General features: G+C 36.2%; 1 protein-coding gene across 6 annotated transcripts in view; it reads right to left on the bottom strand.

The window, feature by feature from the left end:
* Window positions 1–20053, bottom strand: part of SNF4Agamma (SNF4/AMP-activated protein kinase gamma subunit) — a 62617-nt gene that overhangs the window by 26223 nt on the left and 16341 nt on the right. For all 6 annotated transcript variants that reach the window (XM_069049021.1, XM_069049020.1, XM_069049016.1 and 3 more), the window contains 3 exons: window positions 13697–14086; window positions 12887–13078; window positions 5590–5611 (listed from right to left, as the gene is read on the bottom strand). In XM_069049021.1, coding sequence (XP_068905122.1) covers window positions 5590–5611; window positions 12887–13078; window positions 13697–14086 — 604 coding nt within the window. The remainder of the gene's footprint in view (window positions 1–5589; window positions 5612–12886; window positions 13079–13696; window positions 14087–20053) is intronic.

Below are 20053 nucleotides of genomic sequence, written 5' to 3'. Positions count from 1 at the left end.
AAAACATCAATTACGGTGATTACTTTCGTCATTCGGAAATCCATTTACCGGTGCTGGTGCAATTACTGTCGCGATTCCCTGTCAGACAACTTAACCGGTACGAACAGAACCTGAAAACTTTTCACTTTCACAACTTCGCAACAGCTTTACATTTTTAATGGAGACAATCGGAGAGGACGCTTCGCTGGACGAATCTATTTTAGCCGACATAACGTGGGTCCATTTTACCTGTTATGTACGAGCCTGCCAGTGTTAATTTAACATTCACTCACAACACTCGAGTGTATATATTCTTTGTGTTCGTCGATTTCGATCAAACACCACTATATGGAAGAACAAACTGGAGGAGCACACCGCACGTGTCCGCGTTGGTGCAGCAACCGGAACGTTTCGCTATTGGCAAGGCATTGTGACTGAAAGGAGCTTCAGGAGCTCTACGCATGCAACACGCTCGACGTTGGGGTTTGTACTGCTGCTTGACATCCGGAGTGAATCAGAGTCCGGAGCGTCGGAGGTTGGAAGTGTGCGCGCAGTGTTCCTCTCGGTTAGTTGATGAGATAAATGCGAGGTCACGCTGAAAAGTACCCCCTGATCATCATCATTTGCACAAATCTCCCTCGACCACGTCGGATTTGCCTAATTCTCTGCGATTAGGAACACGAAAGGCAAAAGGTTCCAGAAGGTACGTCGAGAATTCTCTTCTTGGCTGTTTTAGCTCTTGTACAAAAATGATAAATTTCTCTGGGAACTGCGCAACATGATGAGTGATGACACTCAACTAATTATCCTGCATCGGTAATTAATTTCCAGAAGCTTCTTGCCAAGAGAAATTATCGGGATCACGGTTCCGACATTACTCATTTCTAAAATAAATAATCTTATACGACGTTGATTCAACCACGTAGACACGTTTTAACGTAATATGACTAATATCATTCCGCCCATGACAATTGTAAAAAAGCAAGTACACTGCATCTTACACATCTTCCTAAAGTGGACAATTCTTCAGTAAACACATTCTACACGTTATCTCGAAATGTATCCTCTTTCGGTTACGTTTGTGGGCGCTACCGTTACAATTCTGTTTATTTTTTTTAGCTCCTTTACTGAATGGGCAGACCATCTGGCTGGTTCGCTCTCGTAAACGTAAACAAAAACATCTTAAGAAAGTTGCTTCTGTCACAAGATGTAAGATAATCTTGCTAATTTTTCCTTTGAGAAAAACCGATACATATAAACAATTAGTAAACGACACAAATAAAAATGTTGGATAAATCATAAATCGTGAAAAATGTTTATGGCATCTCTCTTAAATATAGATATGTACATATGTATAAAATTAAAATATGTATTGCATTTGATGCAAAAATCTTTCCTACTTTGCATAAAAATCGAAACACCTAGGGAGTCGCCAGATTTCATTGAAATATTTACCAGCAATATTTTTAAAAGCAGGGATTCTACGGTTCTTGTCACTTTTTTCTCTCCTTCGTTTTATATTATCTGCATGCAGAAGGTTATTTCTAAAGTTATGTGCAGTTGCTTATTGTGGTTTTCATAATTTGTGTGTTACACACTAAAGTTTTAAAAAATGCGAACAAGTTATGTATTTACCGCAGATTATTTGAGTTTATTGCCATGAGATAGTTTTTTCACGAAGACAAATTCTTGACCGTGAAGGCCGCGATGTTACGTCAGTATTGGTCTAGGTGGTCTGAAGATCTTTTCATATCTGCTCGTCTTCGGAGAACCACCACAGCACAATATGAAGATCCTGCTTGCGGTTCTGAGGCAAGTTAGTAATTGTTGGCTGGGAGGTTTACAATGTACAGTTTCCATGGTGTATGTTTTTTGTAAGAACTTTTGGGTCTCGTTGATAAAGACCATTTCAATGTTTATTTACCCTCAACGTGCTCGTCGGCTTGAATAGTGTTGTGGGGGAGCAAACTGGGGTCATGAATGGAATCAACTTGTTTTGAGTGAGTCCCAGTTTTGTTTTGTTTGGCTCATGTGGGAAAATAAGAAATTTACAATTTGAGGTGGAACACTAGACAGCGTTTACACAAGGGGTAACGGTTTGGGGTGTAATAACACATGACAGCAGGTCACCTTCGGTTTTTATTCGTGGAAGTTTAAACGCAATCGGTTTCGTACCAAATGAACTGGGCCTGTTACGATTCCTTCTGTAAAGGGGTTAAACCAACCACTGTTTCATGAAGACAATGCACGTTCTCAAACGACAAGAGTGACAACAGATTACCCACAAGAAAAAAATAATGTTACGCAATTCCACGATCCGCTCGGTCGCCAGATTTGTCGCCAATTGAAGAAAATGTGTGGGATGTAATTGGTACTTACGAAAAATACAATGACATGGGTCAACTCTTTCTAGGATTTTAATGAAAATCAGTACTTATAGGCAGTACAAAAAGATAATTATTATTTTTCCTGAGCTGTTAATTTAAAATAGAAATGAATAATTTTAATGTATTTAATGTTTTTTAAATAGACAACATAATCGTATATGTAATATGTTCTACCGGAATTTAAAAAAATTCGCAACGTGTGTGACTATGTTCAATAAGGTAAAAAATGTCAGTTAAAAAACACAATAAGCAATTAAAAAAATAACGTGCCAAAAGCATACAATTTTCCTTCAAGGTTCTCTGCGAAGATCAAAGATCAAATAATTGAGATAGTAGAAACAATGTTACAAACACTCAAAAGTTATAAAATTTAAAAAAAACGCTACCTTTGTATGAATTCAATTTTCAAGTACATTTTTTAATAGATCTAGACGGTTACATTTTTATCAAGTGTCTCAGATTAATTTATTACTTTAAATACTTTTACCCTATGTCGTAAGCTCTTTCTAGTTAAGCATGGATAATAAATTTACGCTTTCGATTCTGTCATAATTCAAAACCATTGGCTCCCTATAAATGTTTTCACATTTACGTACTTAATTTTAACATTAAAATTCTTCATTTTAAGCGAAACATTTATTCCTGTTTTTCAAAAAAAAAAAGTAGTAAATACTGAAAACATTATGGAACAAAATACACAACACAGGACTTGATTCTGGGATAATATATACACGCCGAGTTGACTAAACACCCTACATAAGCAGTTAAGGGTTAATCACCAAAACAAAATAACCAACAGCAAACTTGCTGAGTCCGAGTGTGGCAGTTTAATTTACTACTCTAAATGCTTTTATCATTTTTCATGATACTAAGTATGGATAATTTACGATTTTGATCTCATTATAATCTCTAAGTGTTTACATTTTACGAGTATTTTTCCATTTTCGCAATTTTTAATATGAATACGTCAATTCAGCGAAGAAACTGCTTTTTAAAAGTTTTTCATTTTAACAAGATTTACGTTCAACGGTTGTCAGCAGAATAAACTCGCATATAAAATTGAGAGAAGACGACTATTGATTTTTAAAATTTAAATACGAAAACAAAAACACATGAATATTTAATTATACCTACCATTTAATGCTTACATAAATTTTATTACAAGAAAATAAAACTGAATAAACAACTACCCATTTACTCTTTATCGTCCTCCTAAAAACTTTCTATTAACTTACGATGCCGAGGAAATTTTTTAACAATACCAACAATACAACCAATCACATACCATCAAGGTCGGTCGATTGTGCATTCTCGGTTGAATTTCATTGTTTAAACAAACATTAAAAATATTTTGGTATTCAAACCTATTACATATAGATTTTAACAGGCGCAAATAAAATACCATTGTTCATTACGAAAACAATTGATGCGTCTTTTTTACCTATTGTTAACAAATCACTTTTTAAATAATTTAACAAAAACGCTTAAGACTCCATTGTAAACAATTACTTTCAATTTTGTCGAGAAAAAAAATTCCTTTCATTTTTTTCTCCAACAACGTATATGTACATTTAATCGCCGCAAAACCTTCACCGAATATCGTCATTGGAAGAGTAAAATCCCTTAATGCGCGATTTTTATTCGCGACGGGTTAAAGCCGTATTTCACCGCAACTAACACAAAAATCCAATTCAATTTTTCGCTCAGAACTGCATCCATTTTATGGGCAACTAACCTACTTTCCGGTGATACGTTTTTCGAAAGTAAAATAAATTTCTTACTGCATCTTCGACCAAGATGCCCCTCAAGTGCATTCACAATAAATTGTTTAATTCACTGTAAAGAACACCTAAGAGAGACATAAAAATTTCAAATGCCTCCTGGTGGCGTCCTTACACCGTACAATGACAACATCCTTTCTGTAACGACGTCGATTTTTCGCATTTTATAATCAACCCCAAGCCGAAGAAGTGAAAAGATGTCTGTCTTGACTCTCGTGCAATCAAAATGAAGGAGCACGCGAGACTTCTTTCCAACGATCGATGAAGAAGATAGGAAAGTGCACTCTACTTCCCGCGTTCATTATTCAGATAAAAAATCTACATTCACACTGCAGCACCTGATAAGATCTTGCTAATTAATGGCTTACAATCAAGCTCACAGACCACTTAACATAATAGGAGTCGCTGTCATTTTTCATTTAAGCGAGAAACTTAAAAAAAACTGCGAAGTAGGTATTGTTAAACGCCTCATCACCGACTTAAAGCAATATTTATTATTTAAAAGTTCTGTCAAGATAATTAAACGTTTCCTGTGTTGTTATAAACCAATCGTTTCTTGCTCGTCTTAATCGCCATTCATCTCCCCACGCAATTAATAAATCTCAGTAATCCGACTCAATCTGGTTTGGTCCTCCACCATGTAACAAAATTTCATCAGCAAAAAATTCAAACTGACACGAAACAGAACCCCTTTTTTGGCACATTTTTGTCGCGACAAATTCCCCAAATAAAGAACGAGCGAAGATGTGATCGCACCATAAACACACGCACATGTGTGTGGGTGCGTGTGCACTTTATTGTTGTTGCTGGAGCCGAACGGGAAACGATGAATTACACCACCGGACGAGCAACGCGCAAACTCGGGGGGCTCGTCTTGCCGCAATCTGTGATAATCGTACTGACGTCACAACGTCGTATTTCCAATTCAGCACGCAGCAAACCGCTTGACCCACAAACACGCGAGACGGCATCATCACAAACCGGTCCGGGCGTGGCGAAGTTTGTGATCTCGGCCTCGAATACTTCGCTGTTAAAGTGTGGAAAACAACAACGGACTCCTGCCAGACTTTTTCTGAATGGAAAGAAAACAAGGCGATTCTGGCAAAAACAAGCTCGTTTAAAACAACAACAAATCGTTACAATGGGAGTCACAACAATAGACGGAACCTGTAGCTATTTTGGCTAGGCCGTTCCACCGCCTCGTCTGTATCGCCATCCAGACTACAATCATTGATTTATCTCCCCCATATTCGTGGACCTCCTACGCTCGACAACATTGAAACTGTTGCGGACTACGCCATCTGTCGGTGCGACACCACAGTTTACGTCCGTGTTACAGTTACCTGTTAATTCCACTCGAATAATGCTCACATTCGAGTCATTTAATTTCGCAAAAATGTAAATACGTTCTCGAAGAAGTAAACAAAAATTGGAGGACTCACCTGCAAGTTGCTGGGCGGCTTTCTGCAACAAAAACAAAGAGATATTAGCAACAGAAACGTTCAAAATCTAGAGCCTAGGTGGAGAAAAAATTTCCGCAGCATTTCCGACATTTAATTTGAGTTTTCTGCATCACCATTCGACAACTAGGTCAAATAGCGCAATAATTTTCTAATCCTCCATTATAATTTTCTAGCTGGCTTTATTGAAACTGACCTTGCTCCTTAGCAAATAACTATCCAATGTACGTTTTGCCACACATCACAGGAGTAAACAGATCTATATATAGAAAAGTGATATACTTAGATGAAATGACTTAATTACGAGAGCTTTTGGGCCGTAAAATGTGTACAATGCCGATAAACGGCCGCAAAGTGATAAGTCCAAAATGTGAAAACAATTTCTTACAGATATGCGTTCAAATGCATCCATTTAAAGAGTTAATCGAGAGTAATTATATTCGCAAATTGACTAGTAAATCATCATTAACTTTTGCAGAATGCGATCGACGTCTTGTGATCTTAAACCACAATTGATTCGTTCTTAAATCAAGATGTTTCAAGCGATGTACACATCACAGGCTATGTAGTAGGTGTATTGGAGTTTATTTAATTTGCATATTTCACATAATTCGAGAGCAATGGACTACATACACCGAGAAGGTGGTCAATTAAAATTTTTCGAGAAGCATAAATTCGCATCTCGTTCAAACGATCTGCAAGATGTTGGCCACCGAAAAACACAAACTTCTTTCGTAACATATTCAACGAACCCTGGTCAAGTGAATGCGGTCATCTAGGCGTGATATGTCTGCGAGACAATGGGAATGAAAAGCCCACACGAATACTTGCACCTAGCAGGTTTCGAGACACTCTTAAATTCAATTAGAAAATAGTCGTACATTAACTAGTGCCAATCTCCTAATATCTGAAGCGTCCACACCTCTGGCATCCAAAGAGTGACTTCGAGGCTTGACGAACGGAATCTCATCCTTCTTGTTGCTCTTCATCCACCGGAAATACTGTGCCATCTTGAACACTGTTTGCACTCTCTCCCGGTTACATTTTATCGAACACACCACCGCACAGAAAAGGAGCGCGGCTCGAATCGAATGTTTACCCGAAAATCGTCAAGAAGCACCTGATACTTCAAACGCCGATTGGGTAATTTTCCTTGACGTTGAGAAAATAAACAAATAAAAATTCATCGATCATTTGGACCGACGGCAGAACCGCACAGATTCACTAAGAACTGCGTCGAGAACAGTCTTTCTATCACGGCCGACGTATTGGGAACGGATAAATTCTGAATAAGTAAAATACAATGATTTAAGTGCACTGCACAAAGGATTTTTTACGCATAAAGCCACAAATAATCCTAGATTGTGCAAGGTGATTTATTGGGTCGATTACATCTGACATTTCTACGTAACTTAACACCTGTTAGCGACCGCTAAACAATAAATCGAACTAATCACAAGTTAAAAATTAGAATAAATAGATAAATTAGGCGGCAAAAAAAATAATTGTTTTCATAATTTTAAAAACAACTCGCGAATTTGACAAAGTTTCAGGTGCACGAATAGGGGCCAAGTGTTTTTAAAGTTTCTAAACAACTCCCACGCAACATATTTTAGAGATGATAAAAATTTATAAGCCGACAAATTTGTTTACAATCAGATGTCAGTAAATCCCGACTTAGGAGCAACAAAAAAAAAACTAAATGGTATCAGCAATATCGGATCACTAAGCTCTTGCCTCGTGTATTTACACTATTTCGAAATGATTCGATAGTTGCCCAAACATTTTCAAAAAACAGTAAAGATTTGGCACCTCGACCAAAACCAATATTTAAAAACCTTAAACACCAAATGTACAAAAGTATTTGTCATATAAAAATTTCGAAAGGACAACCTTATCTAAATACAAATACACACTGGGATAAAGCTTTTGTATGTTCATGATAAAAGGTAATAATTAACTATTTTTGACGTGATTGTGTACATGTGAGACGCGATTCTAGTTTTCCGATTCCGTTTCGGAAAAACAGATAGAAACGCGCGATTTAGCACGAATTATGCAGATGATCCGCCGAATGGTTCTCGACGTCTATTAACAACTCCGCGAAGAACGACAAACGTCCAATTATCTTTTCATTATTTGAGTCAATTTGAACGTTCCACTGTTTGTGGCACAAATCACAGGATTGACACGAACGCATGGGTGTTAATAACTCCTGTAAATTTTAAGCACTTACGTTCGAATTTTTAACGACATTGTAATAATAGAATGGTAATCGATTCGATTATGCAACGATTACCGGCCCCGTCGAGGATGCGTAACCTTCCGGCTGGGCGAAAAATTTTGGAAAAAATTTGGAAGCGTCCTTCGCGCGCTAACAGACAGGATACTTCTATTTCGAGTGGACAATTTAACCGTTCCCAAACAATTGGCTCTAATCAAGAATCCAATTAAAACGGTGGTAACAACACGTACGACACATCTCGCGGCCGGAACAGATGCACCAGAAGAGACATTTTCGAACACGGCAAGTCGGCTTTTCGATTTCCGCGCCTGCCGCAACCGGTCGCGAGATAAAACTAACATCAGACACAACACCACAACACACAATCCATCTCCCTACTTCGTACTACGCGAAGAAACCGCGCCGAACTACCGACCGAAAAGCTCCGCTTTTCCAAAACTCCCTCAGCCTCCACCAAAAGCGCACCTCGCATCGGTACCGTGAATGATGCGTGACGGCTGAAGTTTTCCCATGCAATAAATTATTTCGTCGTGTTGTCAGGAGGAGCCACGTGCTGGCTAAAAAAACACATTACCAGTTGCGTCGTGCCACTTGTTTTTACCATTCCGGTGTGAAAAATTTTTCGCACCTGTCAGAAAAATCACATTCGTGTGTGATACTGTGTGACATTGTGCTATCAAGTTTCCAGGTTTTGTATTTGCTTATGTAACGTGAAAATTGCTCAACACTTGAATCAACACTGACGTCTGTCGGCACGACCAGGTTGAAACTTTATGACTTGCGATATTATCGTTCGGGGGCCACGTGACGCCCAAAAAGTTTAGCCGAATTGCAGTGCTGCACCCAGTGGCAGGATTGCGCTCCTGCCCATCAGAGAAAGAATTATCGGGAAGTCCGTTGTGGGCCAGGTTTTTTAAACGAAATCCCAATTGGCAGACTTGGCCGTGACGCAAGTTATAAACAAAACAAAAACAAGAATGCAAAGTTCGTGAACTTTCCGTCCTTATCATAATTAAAACTTGTTTATGAACCATTAATTTAAAAAATGAGATGTACCAAAGACGAAACGATTTGTAAAAATTAGGATTTATGTGGACTTATCAAATTCGGCCACATGTTTGTTGTTGGTCAACAAGTACACATTATGCTAATGTGGACGATAAATTTTTTTCCGGAACGTGTGTAGTCGCTGGCAGTTTTTGCCGCAGCTATTATTGTTATTATTATAATTTACTCTGACGTCGTTAATTTACAATTAACACACATTGGCGGGACGTTCCGTAATGCTCTTCTTTCAATTAGTGTGCACGGTAAAGCTGGGCCACAACCAAACCAAAATAATTGAGTTTTTATTAACGACTCGAAGTTACAAAATACACAATCTGGAGATTATTTTTGCAATGCAAATGCTGTTTTTCAACTGGTAAATAATTACCCAGAAGTGGACAAAATAACAGAGAACGATTATTATACATGCTGAGCTATTGACTACATTAACATTTATAATTTCGTTGTTTTAATTATCAATTATCATTCATCATTGGTTTTACACACATTTTTAGAATAGACGTTGCATCATGAAAATGCATCTAACCAGAGTACTCATCGTAGATAAACTACGACTTCATTACTCCAGTAGACGAAAACTACATTTGACAGACTAGTACTTTCTGCCTTGTATGATTGGCAACTTTCATGTAAATCTGCCCCAGGGCAAACAACTACTTTTTCTATATATTTAAGAGTCATTGTAATTATATTTAGGTGCTCTAATTAGGAGTAGTTGCGTTTTTTATGGATATAAAAAAAACCTTCAGAGTTCACGTAAGTATATGCAGATGATCTTTTTTAACGTCAATTACATTTTCCTCCGAAACACAACTACACCAAACAAGTTCTGAAAATTTACACGGACACGGATAGTAATGACTCCGAGTAAAATGTGTTATTGTTAATTTAAGCATTTTTATCACCTTGAAATAATGCGTCAAAAAGGCTTCGTTCCGTTTTTGATAATAGAGCACTTTTTGAAAGAAATATTTACAACAAGCACAGCCGGGAACAATCAGTTTTGGTGGTCAATGCTATTTTAAAATTTCATGGTATTGTCACAAATTTAAATTTTTCCTGCTTGATTATGTCCAATGTCAACAAAATGTCAATAACAGGCCAACGGAGAAATGACTAACAATAAATGTTAAATTTCCAGTTCAGTGATGATTGTGTGAAAATATTTTCTTCCAGTATACGTTTCATTTAGTCAATACCATTATACAGGTGTCCTCGAAATGCATTTAAAAAAAATCTGTAGTTAGCGACGATGAATGAAGTTAAATACAAACATTTTTTCTAGTAAAAATTTTCTTGTTTTTGAGATATAAAGCATTGAAAATTTGCCCGAAATATCTAGTACGCTACTGAGTTGGAGTACATAATTCAGAAAAAATATTTTACATATTTATTTTGAATTTCCATAGTTCGAAAAATGTCTAAAAGATTATTTTGGACAATTGGAGCAAATTTTCAATGCTTTATAGAGACTTACTAGAAAAAAAAATGTATGTATTTAATTTCTATTCATCGTCACCAACTAAAGTTTGTCCAACGAGAGATTGGTTGACATAAAAACCACTAAATTCTACGTAGAGGAAGTAATACCTAGCGCACCTAAAATTTGAAATATATCTTTCAAGCAGTAACATTTTTGCCCTGAAATTATGCTCCAATTAATGTATTCTAGTGCATTTTGTAGTGTTGGGTTAATTTAATACAATTTAAAATCTCCCAATCTTTCGCTGGACAAAGTATACCGATTTTTTTTTCGATTTCGACGACACCCTGTATGTAATGATAGAATTAAGTCATGTGTTATTGGTTATAACCATTTCACAATAAAAAACACGTCTAGTTTTTTTCGACCGCACTGAAAATAATCGAGATAAAAAAACGTTTGGAGGATTTTTTTTTCCATCACAATTGAAGGAATCTTAAAACATTTTATTTAATGTTAATTTTTCGTGAAGTTCATTTTATGATTTCATTTGAAACCGTTACAACTTTTGCAATTTTTAAGCAATTGTAATTTTAGAGGTGAGGAGTGAGAATTTGTACATATTTAGATGCAGAAAATTCGTGTTGTTGAAAATTAATGAATAAATGCAATAGTAGTGCGGAATTAATGGACGCCGTGACCAAAGGTGGATTTAGGTCTTGCGTCGTAAACAGATCAGCATATTAACGGCCATATTTCAGAAACAGAAAGTGGTATAGAAGAGATTTTGTTCAAAATTTAATAGTGTCCAAAATTGGTCTGAAGAGTTTTTATCGTAGAAATAATCCTAACTGTGTTGTCAAAAATACTTTTCCTTGAATCTCTTCAATTGTATAAAATCACCGGCGCACGTTAAAGTAAAAATGACCAAGATCATTTTTCCACCACCTCATGAAAGCTTGTGGCCTCGAAATTTGACAGGAAAAACAAAATTATATCATTTGACAACTGCTTCCAACTTAACAGTACATATTTGTATCGTTAAAACAGAAAATTATCAAGCAAAAACGAAGTTCTAGTCCAACTCGTCCAGCTCATTAACACTGGGTTAAGAAACAAATTATTACTATTTCATATTTACAATATTTATTTCAACACTCATTGAAACAAATAGTTTTGGCATAATAAAATATTGTCAACAGATTTTTCTATCGTTCTCAAAAAGGAATGCACGTCTTCATCAAATTATCGAAGTCGTTTAAAGAATATGAACGAAGGCCTATAAATTCAGTAATGCAGTATGCATATACTTTTCGCAGTTAAATAGAATGAATTACTTTTTTAAATACGGTGTGAATTAATAGGTTTATATAGAAGGTCATCCCATAAAATAATAAAACAATGTCTCATTGTCAAAGAAATAAAACCTCTGTGTTATTATTCCGTTGAAAAAGATAAACGACCAACCATCATTTCAATTACTAAAAAAAATCTACTGGGAAAAAAGTTCTATTTTTCTACGCATGAAATGGTCAATATTTTTTCTAGTATGTGTATTCAAACTGAACATTGCATGAAATAGATGGAAGACTCAGTTAACGATGTCAGTGAAGTTAATTCTATTGTATTGAAGATTTTGTCCTGGGAGACACAAATTTCAGCAACATGTTTATCGCCATCTACACCCGCACTTCTTAAAGGTTTTTATAATCTTTTTCTTCGCTAATTGACAACAGGAAACCTGTCATAAAGTTTTTTAATCTTAATAATCATATAAAAGAACTAAACTTCAGTCTAAATGTTCTCTGTTAATTTTTTTTATTTTTGTAGCCTCCTTTCATTTTTTTTTTCACTTTCCAAGAAAAAAAAACATTTGACGCAATCAAGTTTTACTCTTGCAACAATGGGTACCTCTGAAATGAAGTGTGCGATTGATAAAGTGTTTGATTTACACACACAAAAAAGCATGCTTTCAAGGGATAAGTGAAAACCTTAAGCGGCGGAAAGTTTTTCTTTTAGTAAAAATAACAAAATTTCCATGTGTTGATACATTTCGAAGACACGTTTTACACGATATAACAATTGCAAACAAACAAATCAATCGGCAACTGATCGTTGGAAAATAACATTCAAGTCCTTAACAGTAGTAATTCAATTAAAAATAAACTGTAAATATTACAATGACTAATATTTTAACTCAGCTGGGATGTGTTTGGCACTTGGCAAAAATCATTTACTACCTCCTCATCTCAAATATTTTATTAAATATTATTTCACAGCCAGTGTAAAGGCTATTTTTATTTCCAGTTAGTTCAAATAGCCAATTGGAATTAATGAAATAAATAGCACACTAAGGTGATTGTGCAAATTATGGATAATTAACGTCAATAAAAAAAACTAAAAACAACTACTCATTAGAACATGTTCAAAGCATCTTTAATTGTCAAGTACTTTTTTTGCTTTTTTAAATTATGTAATTTGCACATATCTAACTGGTACATCGAGTACAACCAATTTCTCAAAAACTGGAATAGCTGACCTACCTTGCGTCTGTCTTCAGGTGGTACACTGGCATGGGACCTGTTCCTGAAAATGTCCATCACCTTCGTCATGGGACTCTTGTTAGAAGATGCCGCTGTTACGGTGTGGTAGTACTGGGTATGGGAACTACCGTCACGAACTGGATGGGCGGACCCATCACGCGGGGCTTTACGGGCGTGCATCAGACCAGTGTGCTACAAAAAATAATCACATTGTGAGAACAAAGACGAGAATTCGTCGTGAATGGGCATAATTAACTTTTGCAGTATTTTACAGCAACTGCTTAATCGTGTATTAATGGCTGCATACGTCGTCCGCGACATTAACGTTTCAATTTTATTGTTGCAGTTCCGAAACGAGACCGATTTAAGAGTTACGAAATAATATAATGAGGTTAAATCTAAAAATATAGTTCCTCTAACCTTGCCACTTGAAATCGCTAACGGTCTTATTTTCGTAAACAGACCGCGAGCTGGCGGACCGCGATATATGCAACTTCGCGATGGGTTTTGGAGGTGAACTACTAGACCAACAATACAAGAAAAAATTCACCTTGCCCATGTGGAATATTACAAAAATTAATTTTTTCGCAAAAGGCGATTGATAATTTTGCGGAAGCTCTGAAATGTTTACGTTGTAAGTCTATCCCAAAATTTTACCATTGCAAGACACTTTTACTTTCTTAAGGTAAACTGCACCACTCTGATTTAAATAATGTCATCATCGCGAATGTAATCACACATTTGCAAAGTTCATGGTAAAATCACATAAACTATTCGTAACAGAAGAAAGTTAATTGACGTCTCACTCACCAGCATCGCACTCTTCATGGACGCCATGAACGCGCTGCCCTTCTTCTTGCTTGCGTCCGAGTTGGACCTCGCCCTGAAGGCATCCAACATTCCCGCCTTCTTGGGACTCTGCACGTCATCTCCCGACTTCCGCCTCTCCGCGGAGTTGGATCTGGACGCCGAGCCGCTCCGGCTGCCCGAATGCTTGTCCCTCTTCTTCTCCTTCTTCCCTTCGGTCTTGGCCTCCTTGGGCTGCTTGCTCTTTCCCTCCTTCGCTTTGGGCTTGGCGACGTCCTTGCTCTTCTGCTTGCTGTCCGCTTTGGAGCCCCACGTTCCCGATCTGGGCCGGGGTATGGACTGGGTGTCGACATCGTCGCTGGTGATGGTCGGGAGGGGCTGGGAACCCAGTTCCTGCAACGGAAAACCCGGTCAGGTTCGAACCAGATGGAAACCCACCATTACCATAAACTACAAAGGTAAGGCGAGCGCGGACGCCGCCGCTCATGAAGGAATGCGCGCACCGAAACAAACGAAACGAGAAGAATTTCACCTGGAATACGCGCTGCGGCGGCATTGCGATCAAATTGCGGACGGCGCCAACGGGAGGGGCTGTTGTTGGCGATTTTAATGCGAAACTCTAGCTTTTCGAACACCAACACATCAATTAACCCACTTACGATGCAACAAACAACGCTCCCAGGTTTTTCTCTCGGCTTGTGGGGTCAATAACGCTTAATTTCTTATGCAACAACGTTGCCAACAAAATTTTGATGAAATTATGATTTACCTTCACTGACAATACTGACATCACTACCAATAAATATATTGTCAAAACGTCGTACTTGAACTGGTGATATGATTCATTCCCAGATTGTTGTGTCACAAAAACTGGAATATTCGAAACAGTTACAGGAATTCTCGATATTGAAAAAAATCTCCATAATAAAATTTTCACGACCTCGTAAAGTAACAATAATTTTTAGAAGCCGTAAACGACTCAAGGAATTAGTGTTAGGCAACACATTTAACACCGCCGTTATCGTGTCGCCCACAAATGACAAACTTCTACAGTGAATTATTTATTTCATTTGTGGGCGGCAGATCAAATGTAAGTATGTAATTCATATTCTAATAAAATAATGTTACAAAACTGTTGTCCAAAATCATTCGAATTAATAAAACAAAATTCTATCTGAACATCTTGGTTACAATTTATATTTATAACGATGTCGCTCCTAAACTCCTAAAAAGTCGGACGTGGAGAACGAGATAAATAAGAGAATTTGGAGATTTATGGCCAAGATCAAAAGATAATGTTTTTTAATTTTGTTGCAAAAAGTAAAATTATCTACGAGACGGAGCGCTGGATTCGAGAGCGTAGGAAGCACTTCAAAATCGATATTCCAAGTGGATATTGTCAACTCGAGTGGTAACCAAAATTGCATAATAAAAGACTAAAAATTAATTATTGAAGAGTAGGTTGACAGCCAGAGGAATTATCAAAGAGAAGATAATTGGATTACGCAAAAAATTAGGATAACAGATGAGACGTAAGACTGGTGGTGAAATTGAATTTTTACAGAAAAAAATATTCGTAGAAAATCCATTTGCTGTATTAAATATAAAAATGACGTGATATTATAAAGGCCACTTTTTTCGTGTAAGTGTTTTTCATTAGATATGAAAAGAGGAATAAATTCGTTATCTGCCGAGGTGACGAAAGAATGTATCGATTCCAACCGACGACAAAGCAACAAATTGCTTTTTAATCAAGCCATTTAACCGTCCCAACCGAAACATCACTACCTGTTCAATTAAGAACAATGGCCACTTTAAGCGTCACGATTTTAATCTACTGACCTTCCTCTTCGAGAACGCCAAACTTTCCTCGACACTACCTTCCAGGTTCTTCAGGAATATTTCTCTAAACATGATTGTACCTTTCGACAACTCAATTATCCACACCCGCGCGTACCACTGCCGATTTTAGATCTCCCGAAGAGCAAGGGAAGATTCATGGTGGGATTTGATTTGAAGCTGGCAGCTTTCGGATCGCACCGACACTGGCCAGCAACCACCAGGAAACGGCATGTGGAACGGGAGCAGATCGCGTACGCACGATGACGCTCGGCACCGTGGCGCCGAAAAGACGACGACTCTTGTTACACAACTTAAGCGGAGGGTGGAATTCCAGCTCTTCGCCGATGTCTCATCAATGAAGATTTTGTTGACGACGTAAAAAAGGAAACGTCAGGAATTTGATGGGGTCAAACAACAAAGTAGTAAACAGAACGCTAATTAATCTAGTGGAGGTGAGAAATGGTTTCTTAGCACGGACGTACTTCGACCCCATTCGTGTTGATTAATTTTTGGCAGCGACAGTTCGACCGACCATCGATCGACGAGTTTAAACAGTGCACTGTCGTCGTCGATACTTCAATACTTGACCCAGTTTTGGCTGACCTGCTCAACCGCGAAATAATCAGAAATGTATGGATTGAAGTGTAATTTGCATTATTTAAATCGCAGGAAAAAACTACAAAGACCTCGCTCGTAACTGAGCCAATTCGGGGTACACTTGATTGTCTGGAATTGTGATAATATCTAACAGTGCCTGGAAGCTGACAGGTCTTTGTGCTTAATGAAAGAGCAGTCACTTCAATAAACATGTTGCTTCCTCGCCGAAATGAACAAAATACAAAGGAACAACCCACGTATAGATTCCGATATTGATGTGATGGGAACAACGGAGATTCAACATATTATACTAATTTCCATAAAGCCGCAACACTTAAAAACTATTATATACACAGAGTACTAATTTTCGTCAAACACAATTAGACGATCGATGTTGTCTTGTAGCCTTCTCAAACCAAGCAATTTAATTTCGCAGTTGCAGATGAAATAAATCAATTAGCTATATTCCCATCATTCAATGGAGGTTTAATTGGAGAAAAATTGTCGACAGAGCAGCAGTGGCGAATAATCCAGAAAGTTAGGCACCCTGGGGGCGCCACGTCAAACAGGTTCCCGTCAAAGGCCGGCTCAAAAAATTAAAAATATTAGAAAAACGCTAAATGTATACCGAAGCATTGACAATAGCTTTGAATTTCTTTGGTATTCAATAAATGTGTAACATGAATAAAGAATTTAAGGGACGTAGTAAAAAATAATATTACCTCTTTTCCCAATGTCAACGTGGCACTGTGGGTCTTTTTGCTACACATTCTACAATGAAGAGATCATTTTTACGTTGGAGCGTCAAGAAATACATATTTGCGAAGATAAGCAGAAGATAAGCAAGATAACATTGCTCAAAATTTCTGAAGTAATATTGGTAACTGCATTTGGTACGACTTCCTCAAATTTTCTCAAGGATGACTTCCAATTTCAAAAACAGTAATTCTTAGATAAGGGAATAAAAGTGTAAAAAGTGTGTATAAAGGCGTCAAGGCCCATCCACAATGGCGTTAACGTTACGTCGATGTTAAAACGTTAATGTTCCATTTAATTTGTTAACATTTTTCAAACTAACATTTTAAGTTTAACAAATAATTATAATCGATAAACAGTACAAATTGACGAAAATTTTATGAATAAATATTGAAACGCCATTCCATACCATTTCCAAGGAAAGCTTTAACCACATTTTTGTACTAGCTCTAATCCATTATTTCATATTCTTTATACTTATAAAAATATTTCTTAAATCATTCCATAACTAATAGTTCCTTAAAAATAAGGCACGCTTTATTAAAGGCTTAAGTCGCCGTTTATGTTCCGGTGCAACGCAATAAAGAGAGCTTAGTAATTTAAGTATTCCATATATTTTACTGAATGTCGATCAGATTAGCTATAAGTTCTCTACTAAATATATTCTAAATATAATCCATATTTCTCACAATCTGCTGTTTGCCAATTTCTGGAAGAGAATTAATTAATTTTCTTCTGAACTGTCTAAGTTAACGTGCTTCTTTCTAATTGAATAAAACCTTATCTTAAAGTGAAAACGCCTAAACTAGATTTAGAAAATTTAGAATATTTCCTGTTAAACTTTTCGAAAACAACTAGGACAGGTAAAACTTTCCACCTTTTTCAGTTTCCGCCCAATGACCTCATCGCCATTTCTTTAAACGCCACTCCCCAAATTTGTTTGCAGATTTGGATATGATGTACATATTATCGAATTCTAATGTATGCGTAACCTTTGAACTAACAGTTCCGGCAATATCGATTTTTAATGGTGAAAGCAGATGTAAATGTTCAAACTAAGTTTCATTTTGCTCTTGGTAGAATGCTAATTGTTTCTAGAACTCGCAATGAATATTTTTGAGATTACTTTCATTTCAGCTCTATTGTAGCTGACTGATAAATAAATGTTACTTTTGCTATAACCCCATAAAAAATGTCATTATGTATTGATTTGGAAAGTTTTTTGGGTTAAAAAATGTGCACCATGGATCTTATTTCAGTTTACTTTTAACATTGCTGATATCAAAATTACATTAAATCAGTTACTTTGCTAGAAACGGAACCTTTTCCAGTTGTATATTTCAAGAAATTCCAAATATTATAAAAGCGTGAACTTGCCAAAACAGTAATAGGAAGTGAAAATAATCCCTACAAGATGCAAAAATACTGAAGTTCACATTTCACAATGTTTATCAAAACTCACGAAATTAATTTACGATAATAATTAATCACCAAAAGGATATTGTCCGACCTACTAAGTTATATTACGCAAAAGAAATGACTGACTGATTTTGAAGATAACTCATTAAGCCATTAATAATAATGTGATGAGACGTGGTGGGAAGCAGCAAATGGCGACTAGCTGAAACGTAGAATAAGAAACAAAATGAAAGAAACAGATCAATTAATTATCCAGAATGTGATGGACGAGGTTCCTGGAAAACTAGGAAAAATGGAGATAGAACCATTTGCCACCTTCAAGTAGTCGAAGTTTTGTTTTAAGTAACTTATCGTCCAAGTTTTAAAAATGAAAATTTGTGTTTTGAATCTACGTCATCAACATTTACTTTCACAGGGATCAATTATTCTTTGTTTCACGACAGTTTTCCGAATTTTTATGACTCACTGACAAAGCTTTACTCTGTATTTTGGTTAATAAAACTGTAAGTTATATGACTACCATATTTTATACAGATACCAACTTTAATTTATAAATTTATCAATTGAGTAATTTCTTTAAATGGTCGTAACTTTCACGTCATATATCTAAAAAATTACAGCTCTCTTAAAAACATGTTCATAACACATGCACATCGAAATTATCACAAAACAGTTTTTAAACTCGTCACTGCTTATTTATATAAAATCTTTTATGGAAATAATTATACTCTTTTCATGTGACACTTTTCATTTAGCAACCATAAACATAATGTTTAAATACACAAAACATAGGTTCAACTTTACCTGAAACATTCAACCAGTTGTTTAGTCTGTTTCCCGGATTAAATTAATAATTAAGTAGCTAGAATACAATTAAGTAATACTAGATACAATGTGACTTAATTATCTTAAAGATAACTACCTACATATCTATTACCGCATTGTAAATCTTTTTCACATGTTCACACAAAATCACAAATTATCATTACCTTTATTGGCTGTTTCGTTTGAAAAAACATTAACAAAGGCACCCTCGCGCCATTCGCGATCACGTTAACTTTCACCACCATTTCGTAGCCAATGTATTTTGCCTGTACGCGTCCCTCATTCATTAATAATCTAATTAAACGTTCGAAATACGTCCACTTTTAATACCATCAGAGTTCGTTGAACTTTTCTATGTTATTAAATATTAACTACTTCGTGGTTTATGTTTATAATTAATTTTATTTTTATGTTTTCTTTCCAACATATTGGACATTGACGATTAGTCTTGGCTAATAATCTCTGATTTTGACTTTTCAAAGTCACATTGAAATCTCATCTAATTTCAGATCACTCATTTCACACTCGATTTTATCTTGAGCAATTACCTTAAAACTTCCATACAGTTAAATTGAATATTTTTCATTTGGACCAAAAAAAGTATCGCGCAATGGCAATATTTCCTCCATTACGAATTATGAAGTGTATTAAAAAAAATTCATCACGTTGGGAAATCAGTGTTCTTGAAAATTGTACGTACGCACGTACTTAACGCTCACTAGACGTGAGCAATTATTATCAATTATCTCAAAATTGTTTACAATCTGATAATAATTTATTTATATAAAATTTTACTCAATGAAATCTTGTATGTCTTTCGTGTATTTGAAACATACAATTTTGAACTTCTGAAAAGGGAACTAAAGACAAGTATCAACTTTGATTGTTAATTGATAATAAATTAAATGTCATGTTTCATTA

Source organism: Tenebrio molitor, chromosome 5, assembly GCF_963966145.1.
Source record: "Tenebrio molitor chromosome 5, icTenMoli1.1, whole genome shotgun sequence".
NCBI lineage: Eukaryota > Metazoa > Arthropoda > Insecta > Coleoptera > Tenebrionidae > Tenebrio > Tenebrio molitor.
Note: the sequence above shows the minus strand (reverse complement) of the source record. Positions and strands in the feature narration are given on the sequence as shown.